Genomic DNA, 14018 nt, shown 5'->3' on the forward strand with positions numbered 1-14018 from the left:
TTGTCACAAATAGAACTCGTACCAATTATAGTCTATGGGGCTGCTCACATGTCATTGTCCACATATTTTTATGAACTGAGCGGTCCGCACACAGTCACAGCAGCAAGTCTGATTATGATCCGAGTCACGGATTAAACTCGTCAACATACGTTTATAAAAAAAAAAATCAGACATCAGTCGGATGCCATTCTTTTGCTGTCTGTTTTTCACGGACTGTTTGATAGGAAAAGTTTGAGAAACCTCATTCTGGTTTTTTTTTTCGTATGAGAAAAACTGATGAGACTCTGATTGTAAAAACTGCAGAAAATCCGATTCAAAACACTGATAAAACGTGAACTGTTTTTTTTAATGTTAAAAACACTGCCGTCTGAATGAGGCCTTATTATACACTTGACTTTTTGTGCTTCCAAGTAATTTTGCCATATCCTGTGGAACAAAATTAAGAATTTTTTTTTATCATTTGTAGGCAAAAGTGCAAAAAAAACAAACCGACCTGTGAGCGCAGCTTCTGCAGTAGACAGATAGACTCATGAGAAAGGAAATCAATCCACTCGATCTGCCCCTTCTTCTCGGGATCCATGGAGGAGAACTGTAGACTGGCTTGTTCCTCCAGCTCATCACTCAACTGCTTCTCCTGCATTCGCCGGTTCACCAGATGCTTGTAATGGAGGAAGTCATCCAGGTTCAGGGTACATTCTGCCAAGAGAAGTGGTCATCAGTAGAGAGCGCCATCAGTCCACATCTCTTAGAGACACTAAATGACACTCTCTCTAACCCTCTAATGACCAAGTCATTTTTCTTGTTAGTCCTTCATCCATTACATCAGAATAACTTTAATCCTTACGGTTCTGTAGCCATGATTTATAAGATTAAATTACATTATTTCTTTAGTTTGGAGGAATGCATAAAAAAGCAATTTTGACAACAATTTTTCTATTTTTTTTTGTATGGCTCTCATCAGTAAAAATAGATAGGGCACAACTTTATGGTACAGGCCAGGTTGGGTGGGGGTATATTCCAGCATGTAAAATCTGTTAATCACAACCATCGTCAACATTTCAATGCTGAAAAATGACTCTTGACGAACATGTTGATGCAAGAAGAGTTTAAACGAGAGTCGCCATAATAATGATTGGTCACTAATGGAATAACATGATCCATAAAAGGGTCATATAAAAAATTTTTAACCAAACAATGTTCTAAAGTAACAACTGAACCTTTACTGTCCATTCAAAATGCTTCAGTGCCGCTCCTTTGGCGGTCTTCACTTAGACAGGAAGGAAGTCATGAGGTTCTGTTCATTGGCCACCTGACTGCTGCAGCCAATCCCTGGCCTTAGTGGTCAGGTGATTGAAGAACAGGAGATCATCACTTCCGGTGCTGGATACTGAAACGGTGAATATTTATTTTTTTGTTTTAGAACATTCTCTGGTTTTAAGTTTTTAAGACAGAGAACCAATTTAATTTGGACCAATTTTTATGAATAAATGTGTGCCGAGTCTCTAAATCAAGTTTCGAGATTTCTTCTGGACAGTCCCACCTCTTGACTATAAAATGAGACATTTTATAAAAAAAAAAAAAATCACTTTGCCATTGTGGGGGCCTGGATGATGAAGCTACAACAACCAAGCTCAAACAAGCCAGAGTACCGGAGTATCCTCAGGCTCAAGTTCTAACACAAAATAGGCCACCAAGGTCCAGCAGAAGACAATTTAATTTTGACTTTACTTTGAGGCTAAACAATTAGATCTATTTTTAATAGGTTAAATCACAAAAAAAAACTATAAAAACCGTACTGACAATATGTCCTTTATTGAATATAACTATATAGATGGAGGAGCGTTCCTGAGGGAATGGATTTGAAGAGAGCAGGTCAGGTGGTAGTTGTGGCGCAGCTACCAAACATAGAAGGGTGGTGCAGCAAGGTGGGAGAGCAGTTGCCGCCAATCAGTGAGAGAAAGAACGCGTGAGCGGTGGAAAGCCGAGGCAGAACGACCGAGGAGTGGCCGGGGACTGAGACCATAGGGTCATTATACGTCAAGCCCCGAAGTCCAGACAACACCCGTCAAGACTCAAGACTCAGTTTGCATCGGTCAAGGCCCGAAGTCCATTCTTGTCTTCCTCAGTTGAGACCCGATATCTGGAAGCCGCAGGTCAAGACCTGAATGTTGAACCCTGATCATCACACGGGGCAGGACGTTTGTGGTGGTGACCAGGAGACACGAGTGCCGTTACTTCCAGCGTAGATGCACGGTAAAGGGTGTAGGTCGGGTCTGCGCAACAGAAGAGGTCGGGGCCAGTCAGTGCGAGGAGCACACATAGAGTATTATGTGATTGGCTACTAAAGACTTGTGGCCTAATGGAATAAACCCGTGACCCCCGATAGTGCCGATGTGATAATTGAAACTGCTTGAAGGACTATTGTAGAGGCTGGCCTATCATTCAGAGTTCTGCCCATGAAAGCTAAAGCCGAAAGACTTTAAATCGCCGTTCACACTGAAAGATAGAATATTGAAACTGTTGGCTTGCTCTTATTGCCATTACGGCTACTATTGTATGACTTGATACCCTGTACCCGAGCAACTGACTGTTTCTATAATTAACACCTTCAATTCTGTGTTAGGAAAATAGCTTAGTTGGTTCTTTCCGTCTCATCTCTATCTGTGTGTTGCATTCTAGCAACCTGTTCACAAGAGGACCTGACATTTGCCATATATATGAACTTATTCTTACATGGTGTGAATGCCGCTGTTCTCCTGAATCCAAGGTTGTTTTTCTTTTGTCAATGCGCCTCTCCATTCCTGAGATATAACCCCTTCTTCCTTGTATGCAGTTCTAGTCTTTTTAGCCAAGCGGGTGTGGTCTTAAGGACCATGCCCAGATGGCCAACAAAGCCAGATTTATATACAGGTAAAAGGGAGGCATATCTCAGGAACGGAGTGGAGCAGGAACAAAAGAAAAACATCTCCGGATTCAGGAGAACAGCGGCATTCACACCAAGTAATTTAAAAAGTATATTCTGTATATAAATATCACATAATTATGGCAAGTGACAGATCGGTATTAATTCCTAAAGATAGTATAGTCATATAGGAATGGCATCAGCTCAGCAAAAACTCTATCTCACTGAACAATCAATCTTCTGTGCCAGCAGCGCTTTCTTGTTTTTATTTTGGCCCACGTGTCCCCTTCCCCCTCCGTTCCGTTTCGCTCCTATTATTTCTCGATGTGCACCGAGCGGCAGATGTTACATAGGACTGATTGCTAATGAAATGATTGCCTCTTGTAACGAACCCAACTCGAACATGCAGCACCAGCTTTAATTAGGCAATTACAAACTGAAAAATTGTATGTGTAGCAATAAATAAATAGGAAATGTAATTATGGCTGAGAGTTCTTGTGACATGCGGGTAATCAGCGAGCAGGAGACACGGAGTTAATGCTGCAGAAGGGCTGATGTAAAACTAACTCATAGACTTACCATTGGAGCATAGTTTTGCTTTTGGAGCAATTTTAGAAAACACTAATTTATTTTCCATAAAAAAAAATGCCCTCACTCTCCGCCATCATTTTATTTCAGTATCGTTAAAGCAAATGACAGGAAATAATTCAATCTGTTGTTTTTATAGTTATGGTGACAGATTCAAAAGGACTTGAAAAATCCACAAATTTTGTGTATTAGATATCCATTGACCTCAATAGTTAATATTTAGAAACATTGATTTATCTGCTTATGCCAGGACTCACAATATGCAAAAATAATCTTGTTCAAGGGGTCATACAGCATTAAAAATACAAGGCTGCTTTCTTATAAAAACAGCGCCACACTTGTCCTCAGATTGCGTGTGGTATGGCAGCTCAGCCACATTCACTTTAAAGAGGACCTGTCACTTGCCACAAATATGTAATTTCTTTTTACCTGGTGTAAATGCTGCTGTTCTCCTGAATCTGGAGATGTTTTTCTTTTCTTCCTACTCCTCTTCATTCCTGAGATATTGTCTATTCTTCACTGTATATAAATCTGGTCTTTTCAAAAAAGGGGCGTGATCCCATATCTTGAGCACCACACCCACTTGGCTAAAAAGAATAGATTTATATCCAGGGAAGATGAGGCCATATCTCCGCAACGGTGCGGCGCAGGAACAAAAGAAAAATATCGCCGGATTCAGGAGAACAGCGGCATTTACACCAGGTAAAAAAAAAAAATACATATTTTTTCCTCTTTAATAGAGTTGTTATGCAAACAATGAACAAGTGGAGTGCTGCTTTTCGGGAAAAAATAACTTTTGCTTTTCTAATCCTGTAAAACTTAAGAAGTATTTTAACCCTTACAGAAATAAATATCTATGTACAGATCCACTTCTTTATTTTAGTTTTTTTTATTATATGACAAAAAAGAAAATATCTGATATAAATAAACCCCGAAACTGAGTTCAGCTGGTGAGTGGTAAAGCCCCGGGGTATACACAGATGTTATTATCTCGTCTGCAGAATAACAAGGGTCTCAGCAGAATGTGCTGGGGCGTAATTGTCTCTACGCCGCAGTTATTAAGACTGGATCAGCTTGTGCGCTCACCTGGGATAACTTTACATTGACTGAACGTCTCCATCAGGCTGTACATCTCCTCCTCTGTCAGCAACAGGTTCAGATTGTCCTGCGGGAAAACACACATCAGATTTACAGATAGAGAAATGTGAGCTCCATAAATTCATTGTCTGAGAATGGGAGTATGATGAAGTCATACCTACTAAAGTAGGAAGGAGTAGTAAAGGCAAGAATACAGATTCTTCAGGGTTTGAAGGCAGAAAAAAAGAATGACTCAACTATCCTAGGTCCACCCCTGCTCCTATCCTGCCACTGCAGCTCCGCACTCGCTTTGGATCAGTCTTTTTTTTCAGGCTTCAGTCCGGATCTTCCGCCTGTGACTAAGCCTCATGTACAGCGAGAAACACTTAAATGACGTCCATCACCGCACATGGTAACATGGGGTGGGTTGCACATCATTGACATGTATTTGTCACGGGTCTGTCAGATGTGACACTCGCCCTGCAGTTGGTTGCAGGAGATCTCTTAGTTTGGCATTACAGACACCTTCTTAGATCTGTCTCACTCTAGGACCCAGCGGCTACCTTCCTCTTGCTAATTAACACCCTGGCCTGGGTGTTTAATTAGTTTCAGTCGGCAATAGGGAGGGGTCGGTGTTATTCACATGACCCCTTGTGAAAGCTTGGAGTAAGTGCAGTTCTTACTTCCTCTATGGTGCTAAGAAGATGGGTGTGCCATCTGTTTGAAGTCAACTCAAGCTAAGCTACTTCCCCCGTGGCTGTCTCCCCTTGCTGTCTTTAGTTGCCAGTGGGGATCAACTAGTGCTCATCCCCTCCTTCCTTATCTAGGGCCAAGTGCAAAGGAAATACAGGGATAGGTTCCTGTGCGGCGATTGGTGAAGAAACAATATAGGGATGGTAGGGGAGACAGGGTGATATCAGATCAGCCTAGGAGGTTTATACTTCCCCTTTTCCCTAAAGTCTGGGCTCCCTTCCCTTCATCCCTTCATGTCGCACTTTGTCTTTCCTACACTGTGAGTGACAGTATTGTGTTCAACGTGCCCACTTGAGTCTTCATCAGCGTGAGAAGATGCAGACTGTGTCAATGACTGATCTGAAGTAAGCGGGGGACAGGTGAGGACCTAGGACAAGGGAGTATAAACTTTTTTTCCCTTGTTTGATCCCTTCCCAGCCCTTCTTTGGGTCATGATCTGAGATCTTAGAGAATGACAAATGTCTATTTGCGGCAAATTTCATCCAAATCAAATTTTATTATCACTGAATTTAATTTTTTGAGAGATTCACTCTAATTTTTACATTAAATGTATATTTTAAAATATTTGATATACAGTAGATTTTTTTAATTGAACATACTTACTGTATTAAAAAAAATAAAACCTCTTGCAATTTTTCACAGATGCCACTAGGATTAGTTTATAACTCCTACTGCCTGTTGGGCACATGGGCAGATTACCAGCAATAGACTGACTCAGACCCTAATGGTTTATATAGAAGTGATATCTGGGCATGCTCTAGTCTGGGCAAAGGTGTTTGTGAGGGGACGGGTGAAGGTGAGCTGTGACATCGCCTATTGTGATTTGTGGACCCTGTGTTATCTACTGTATATAGAAGGGTTATCAGTAATTGTACAGGAGGAGGAGTTGAGCTGTGACATCACCTATTGTGAATGGTGGATCCTGTGTTGTCTAATGTATATAGAGGTGTTATCAGTAATTGTGCAGGAGGGGGAGGAGGTGAGCTGTGACATCACCTATTGTGAATGGTGGATCCCGTGTTATCTATTGTATATAGAGGTGTTATCAGTCATTGTACATGAGGGGGAGGAGGTGAGCTGTGACATCCCCCATTGTGAATGGTGGATCCCGTGTTATCTATTGTATATAGAGGTGTTATCAGTCATGGTACAGGAGGGGGAGGAGGTGAGCTGTGACATCACCTATTGTGAATGGTGGATCCCGTGTTATCTATTGTATATAGAGGTGTTATCAGTCATTATACAGGAGGGGGAGGAGGTGAGCTGTGACATCACCTATTGCAATGGTGGATCCTGTGTTATCTGCAGAACATAGTGGTGTTATTAGTCATTATATAGGAGAAGGTGAGCTATAACATCACCTATATTGAATAGTGGATCCTGTGTTATCTACTGTAGAGGTGTTATTAGTCATTGTACAGGAGGAGGAGGTGAGCTATGACATCACTTATTGTGAACGGTGGATCCTGTGTTATCCATTGTATATAGAGGTGTTATCAGTCTTTGTACACGAGGGGGAGGAGGTGAGCTGTGACATCCCCTATTGTGAATGGTGGATCCTGTGTTATCTGCTGTATATAGAGGTGATATCAGTCATTGTACACGAGAGGGAGGAAGTGAGCTGTGACATTCCCTATTGTTAATGTTGGATCCTATGTTATCAGCTGTGTATAGAGGTGTTATCTATCATTCTATAGAAGGTGAGGAGATGAGCTGTGACATCACTTATTGAGAATGATGGATTCAGTGATATACACTTTTTGTAAATGTTTTATCAGTCATTGTACAGGAGGAGAAGGTGAGATGTGACAACACCTATTGTGAATGATGGATCCTGTGTTATCTACTTTATATAGATTTGTTACATTTCATTGTAATCCTGTCTGTGATGATGTCGAGACTGCTGAAAATTCTTCTGTATAGAACAGGAAGCGTGAGTCTAACATTAGGCTTAGTAGCCAGTGTGAAAACTGCAAGATTTTTTTTTTGCATAGATAATGAATGCTAAAAACTATTATAACATTTTTAATACATATTCAACATAAACAGCAGGTCATTTTCTGATGACGCATTCCCTTTAGATAAGAAAGTTGCCCTGATGTCTGTGATACTTGCACTAGTCCTGGATCCTTGCAGCTCCACTTACAGATTTTTTTTTTCCAGAAAGATTAGCGCATCCTCTTCCCTCCCTGTGTTGGTGATATGTATGGAGGGGGCTGTCTGTCTGGCTCATTTCAATAGATAAGCCAGCCCTCTTCTCGGTCAATGCAGAAAAGTAGCCTGGCTAAACCAATAAAATTAGGCAGACAGCCAACTTCTTCCAACCAACAGAGAACAAACGGGAAGTTTTATCCTGTATTAGCCATAAGTTAGACAGCTTGGGTCCTTCTTTTTTGGGTACAATTTAGTAGGTATAAAATCCTTATTTTCTACAATTGTAGGCCCACAGTTGTCACATTTACAACCTAACACACTCCTTAGCCGGAGTGTTCCTTCCCTGAAAATTGCATTGTGGATTTATTATGATAATAAATCAATGCTTTGGTCTTTCCAATAAATTCAAGTACAATATTAATACACGGAAAGTACAAAGTAATTACAGCCATTAATCACAACTCCCGTTCTATAGAGTCTATATTAACCTTAGCCGTGCAGAATGCATAAACTTTCCTGACAAGTTATATGCTCACAATCCTAATATGCACACTTCATCATTAGAGTTACTGCGGTGGGGCTGGCCTGATCCGGCGGTGTACATGGCTTAGCAAGAACATTTGTCACACGGGGCTCATTTCAATATACGTAATTAATCAATATATAATAAATATGCACAGCATGTATGAGCTTATCAGGTGTTGTAGAGATGAGTCTGTCTTATCTAGCACGTGTATGCGGAGCCCGGACATAACAGTGGTAGACTACGCTGCTGCGACATAGATGGTCATCACCACAAACGAGGACAATGTTTCATCCTTTGGACTCCATTTGTCTCATTGCAGTGAATGAAAATGTTGGGGGTCAAATCAAAATCCCTTTTTAGAGTCTACATACGTAGAAGGTATAGAATTGTCTAGTATTAATCCGGCCGTTATTCCCAGGGAATGCAGATATGAACATTTCCACAATCTTCTTATCCATCTTTTTGATATCGCTTGGCCATCGAAATGTTCTCCGTCACCAGACCAGGACTAAGTGTGACGGAGGTAGCAGCACACGGCGTCTGACATATCTCCACGGGTGTCATAGAAGATTAAAGCAGACGCAGGATCACACCGCAGGAGAAGAATAATTATACGCAGGGAGCAGGCAGCGGAAAACTGCAAGCAAAGCAAACAGCCGCCCTCGCCCACCGCAGAGAAGCTTCAAAGGGAAAATCCAGCGTAGAGAGAATGCATTAAATGATCCCAGAACACAAAACCATCATGGACAGCGCCATTGATAAAAGATACTGGGTCCCAATAAAAATACCAAATTTTCATGTTCTTATGGTACTGCGTCATCAAACCGAGATATACAGCATAGATTATTCTAGGATAAAGGTGAAGCAGAACTGACATAGCCGTGGATTGTGACGCCGAATTAATCGAATAGTGAGGGGGAAAGCAATGCTCCTTCCATTATGAAGACTATGACCTCCCTATAGATGGTGGCACTCATTTGACAATTAATTACACAGCCTATAATCCTATAAACCTGTGACAATGATAGAGTACCTGAGAAAAAGGTGCAAAATTATCTTTAAATCACATAATCTTTATTAGACTCAATTAAAAACATAGACTCATGACTAGGGTGCATGTAAAATAAAGTGTGTAAACAGGATCCAAACTAGTGTAAGCATATCCAGAGAAAAGATAACCTGGGAGTAACATATGCTAAAGTGCCATCCTGGAAAATATTAACATACAGTACAGACCAAAAGTTTGGACACACCTTCTCATTTAAAGATTTTTCTGTATTTTCATGACTATGAAAATTGTACATTCACACTGAAGGCATCAAAACTGTGAATTAACACATGTGGAATTATATACTTAACAAAAAAGTGTGAAACAACTGAAAATATGTCTTATATTCTAGGTTCTTCAAAGTAGCCACCTTTTGCTTTGATGACTGCTTTGCACACTCTTGGCATTCTCTTGATGAGCTTCAAGAGGTAGTCACCGGAAATGGTTTTCACTTCACAGGTGTGGCCTGTCAGGTTTAATAAGTGGGATTTTTTGCCTTATAACTGGGGTTGGTACCATCAGTTGTGTTGTGCAGAAGTCAGGTGGAAACACAGCTGATAGTCCTACTGAATAGACTGTTAGAATTTGTATTATGGCAAGAAAAAAGCAGCTAAGTAAAGAGAAACGAGTGGCCATCATTACTTTAAGAAATGAAGGTCAGTCAGTCCGAAAAATTGGGCAAACTTTGAAAGTGTCCCCAAGAGCAGTTGCAAAAACCATCAAGCGCTACAAAGAAACTGGCTCACATGAGGACCACCCCAGGAAAGGAAGACCAAGAGTCACCTCTGCTTCTGAGGATAAGTTTATCCGAGTCACCAGCCTCAGAAATTGCAGGTTAACAGCAGCTCAGATTAGAGACCAGGTCAATGCCACACAGAGTTCTAGCAGCAGACACATCTCTTCAACAACTGTTAAGAGGAGACTTTGTGCAGCAGGCCTTCATGGTAAAATAGCTGCTAGGAAACCACTGCTAAGGACAGGCAACAAGCAGAAGAGACTTGTTTGGGCTAAAGAACACAAGGAATGGACATTAGACCAGTGGAAATCTGTACTTTGGTCTGATGAGTGCAAATTTGAGATCTTTGGTTCCAACCACCGTGTCTTTGTGCGACGCAGAAAAGGTGAACGGATGGACTCTACATGCCTGGTTCCCACCGTGAAGCATGGAGGAGGAGGTGTGATGGTGTGTGGGTGCTGTGCTGGTGACACTGTTGGGGATTTATTCAAAATTGAAGGCATACTGAATCAGCATGGCTACCACAGCATCTTGCAGCGGCATGCTATTCCATCCAGTTTGCGTTTAGTTGGACCATCATTTATTTTTCATCAGGACAATGACCCCAAACACACCTCCAGGCTGTGTAAGGGCTATTTGACCAAGAAGGAGAGTGATGGGGTGCTACGCCAGATGACCTGGCCTCCACAGTCTCCAGACCTGAACCCAATCGAGATGGTTTGGGGTGAGCTGGACCGCAGAGTGAAGGCAAAAGGGTCAACAAGTGCTAAGCCTCTCTGGGAACTCCTTCAAGATTGTTGGAAGACCATTTCCGGTGACTACCTCTTCAAGTTCATCAAGAGAATGCCAAGAGTGTGCAAAGCAGTCATCAAAGCAAAAGGTGGCTACTTTGAAGAACCTAGAATATAAGACATATTTTCAGTTGTTTCACACTTTTTTGTAAAGTATATAATTCCACATGTGTTAATTCATAGTTTTGATGCCTTCAGTGTGAATGTACAATTTTCATAGTCATGAAAATACAGAAAAATCTTTAAATGAGAAGGTGTGTCCAAACTTTTGGTCGGTACTGTATATCGTATAGAGACTAACAAAAGAATTCTCATGGTGGAAGACAATAAATTATTTATAAAGTGTGAATAGATGCGCTCCTAAATTGTGTTCCAGCGCCCAAGACATGTTTCGCCCTGCTTCGTCAGGAGGCATTTCACAAAGTAGCTCTCTCTTGCTGTCTCTGTGGTCTCCTATAGGGTTTATTTAGACATGGATTTCAGACTGTAGATCGTATTCTGCAGCTGAGATCCGTGCAGCAAAATATGCCACCATTTTTACTATGGATATCTACATTTTTACAGTTTGAATAAGGTTCCCAGTCCCATCAGAAACTGCATCTGAAAAATTAGGACCAACCAATATTCCTATAGCTAAAATTATGTGGCTGAATAAGAGAGATGAACCTAAGAGTCATAAGCTAAACCAGAAGAAAAATGGTGCTGCAAAATATCTCACAAATATATCAAGCTTATCAAATGTAACACATAACAGATTTTGTTAAAAAACAGAGTAACTCACTGGAGGGCTAACAACAAACCTCCCAAAGCTATAAACAGTGCATATAATTTGTATGCCCACATATCTAACATATACATCAAATGGAAGAGTATAGGAGGCAGACTTACATAGTAATAATGTGAAGCCCTGTTAGGTGTGAACACATCCCCTGACAAAGTTGGGTGAAGCGCGCGTTGCGGAGCAAGGCTCCACATTATTGCTATATGTAATACTCTTCTGATGTATTTGTTAACTATTAGGGAATATACTGAAATAAATATGTGGACATAATAATTATATACTGTTTATAGCCTTGGAAGGTTTGTTGTTAGCCCTCCTGTTAGAACCTTGCTCTTAGTTTTTTTTCCTTTGCTGGTCACATGACCTTGTTGGCCTATTTAATCCTGCTCCGCCCTTCTGGCTTTGCTGGACTTCATTGTATATCTACTTTCTAGCTAGCCTGTGCTCTGTGTCTTGCTCTGTTAGTTTGCTTGGTCTATTGACCTCTATGTTCTATATATTTTGTTTGTTCGTCTGTCTGCTACTATTTCTGTTAGGAGGTGTCCCATATTCCTCCCAGTCCTTAGTACTTGTAGGGATTCCTTCCTCACATCTATAGGTCTCCGTACAGACTAGCTTAGGACTTTAGCAGGTCTGATCGCAGGATCAGGTTCCCTGTTACATCGTAGGGATTAAGCTGAGTTCTATCGTAGGGACAGATCTCCTCTCTTTCCTTAGCTCTGGTAGCAGAACATAACAGTAAGTCCAGCCAGCAAATTCTCTAAGGAAAGATTTTTCTGTTCCATCATGGTGTCGGTTCAGGATTTGGTTCATCGCCTGCAGGGACTCTCTCTGGAGGTGGCCGAGCTCCGTCAGCACGTGAGTAACTGTCCTGGAGCACATTTCTTGGAGCCTAAGGTATGTTTGCCGGATTTATTTTTTGGTGAACACCGAGAATTTTTTTCATTCAAAAATGCTTGCTTATTGTATTTTCGTTTGAGACCTAAGTCCTCTGGGGATGAATCCCAGCGCGTAGGGTTCATAATGTCACTTTTGCGCAAAGAGCCTCAGGAGTGGGCCTTTTCCTTGCAACCTAGTGATACATGCTTCAGATCAGTGGATAGTTTTTTTTTCTGCTTTGGGACTATTATATGATGATCCTGACCGTGTCGCATCAGCTGAGACTGAGTTGAGACGTTTAAAACAAGGATAAGGTAATGTGGAAAAATATTGTACTCATTTCCGTCGTTGGTCTACTCAAACAGGGTGGATCGATTCTGCTCTGAAAAGTCTATTTCTTGCTGGGCTCAGTGAAAGGGTTAAAGACCTGCTAATTGCTTATCCTACACCTGAAGATTTGCAACAGGCTATGCAATTAGCTATACGGGTGGATAGAAGACTGCGTGCAAGGGTTAATGAGAGCAAATCCTCTGCTATGTCAGTTTCTGGTTATGAGAATGTGTGTACTAACAGTGGTGAACCGATGGAGATTGGATCGGTGGCACCTCGCTCTCAAGAAAAAGACCATCGATTTTTTGAAGGCTTGTGTTTCTATTGCGGAAAATCTGGTCATTTGATTAAAGGCTGTGAGCTTCATATGAAGAAAGAAAAAAAAATGGTCAGTCATGCCCGTATTGCCTGTTTAAATTCCAAGGGTGTATTTTTAGCTGCTTCCACGATTGCTCAGGAAAAATTAATGGAATTTCGGGTGTTTGTCGATTGTGGGTCTACTCTGAATGTTATTGATGGGGGATTCGTGGAAAGACTCAATTTAAAACCTGAACCTTTATCATCCCCCATTGCTGTGGTTTCTGTGGATGGTTCCCCTTTGAAGAATATTACTCTCAAGGTCTGTGAATTTCCTCTCACTATTAATGGTGTTCACCATGAGAAATTGGATTTGGTAGTGTTGAATAACTTGCCTTCTCCAGTAATATTGGGATTGCCCTGGTTAAAATTTCACAATCCTGTACTGGATTGGTCTACCAGTGAAATTAAATCCTGGAGCCATAAATGTTATGACAAGTGTTGTAACGGGCGTATTGCAGCTTTGGATAGGGGAGAATTGCCTGTTCCTATTCAGGATTTTTGGAGAGTTTTTTCTGAGAAGGAATCGCAGGTTTTGCCTCCCCATAGAGACTATGATTGTTCTATTGAATTTGTCCCTGGAGCGACTCTTCCTAAAAGTCGTTTATTTAACCTTACTATTCCTGAGAGGAAGGCTTTGGAGGAATACATACAGACAAGTTTGGCCGCCGGTCACATTAGGCCCTCTAAGTCTCCTGTGGCGGTTGGATTTTTTTTTGTAAAAAAAAAAGGACGGCGGTTTACGTCCTTGTCTGGATTTTCGTGAGATTAACAAAATTACTGTACGCAATCCTTACCCACTGCCATTGATTCCTGATCTGTTTAACCAGTTAATGGGGGCCAAGTGGTTCTCTAAAATTGACCTTAAGGGGGCATACAATCTGTTGCGCATGAAGGAGGGTGACGATGGAAGACTGCTTTTAACACTCCTGTGGGTCATTTTGAGAATCTGGTTATGCCTTTTGGTCTTACTAATGCTCCTGCATTTTTTCAGAATCTTATTAATGACATCCTTAGACCTTTGATCGGTAAAAATGTGGTTGTGTATTTGGATGACATTTTGATTTATTCGCCGGATCTGGAGTCTCAATGGCGG

The 14018-nt window shown here is 41.3% G+C and overlaps 1 protein-coding gene across 3 annotated transcripts in view; it reads right to left on the reverse strand.

The window, feature by feature from the left end:
• The window catches only part of PHF24 (PHD finger protein 24), a 179765-nt gene that overhangs the window by 30331 nt on the left and 135416 nt on the right, over positions 1–14018 (reverse strand). For all 3 annotated transcript variants that reach the window (XM_073680350.1, XM_073680349.1, XM_073680348.1), the window contains exons 4-5: positions 4577–4655; positions 494–696 (exon numbers count right to left, since the gene is read on the reverse strand). In XM_073680350.1, coding sequence (XP_073536451.1) covers positions 494–696; positions 4577–4655 — 282 coding nt within the window. The remainder of the gene's footprint in view (positions 1–493; positions 697–4576; positions 4656–14018) is intronic.

Source organism: Phyllobates terribilis, unplaced genomic scaffold (assembly GCF_046119375.1).
Source record: "Phyllobates terribilis strain yellow unplaced genomic scaffold, ASM4611937v1 Scaffold_1__5_contigs__length_1240528914, whole genome shotgun sequence".
Taxonomy (NCBI): domain Eukaryota; kingdom Metazoa; phylum Chordata; class Amphibia; order Anura; family Dendrobatidae; genus Phyllobates; species Phyllobates terribilis.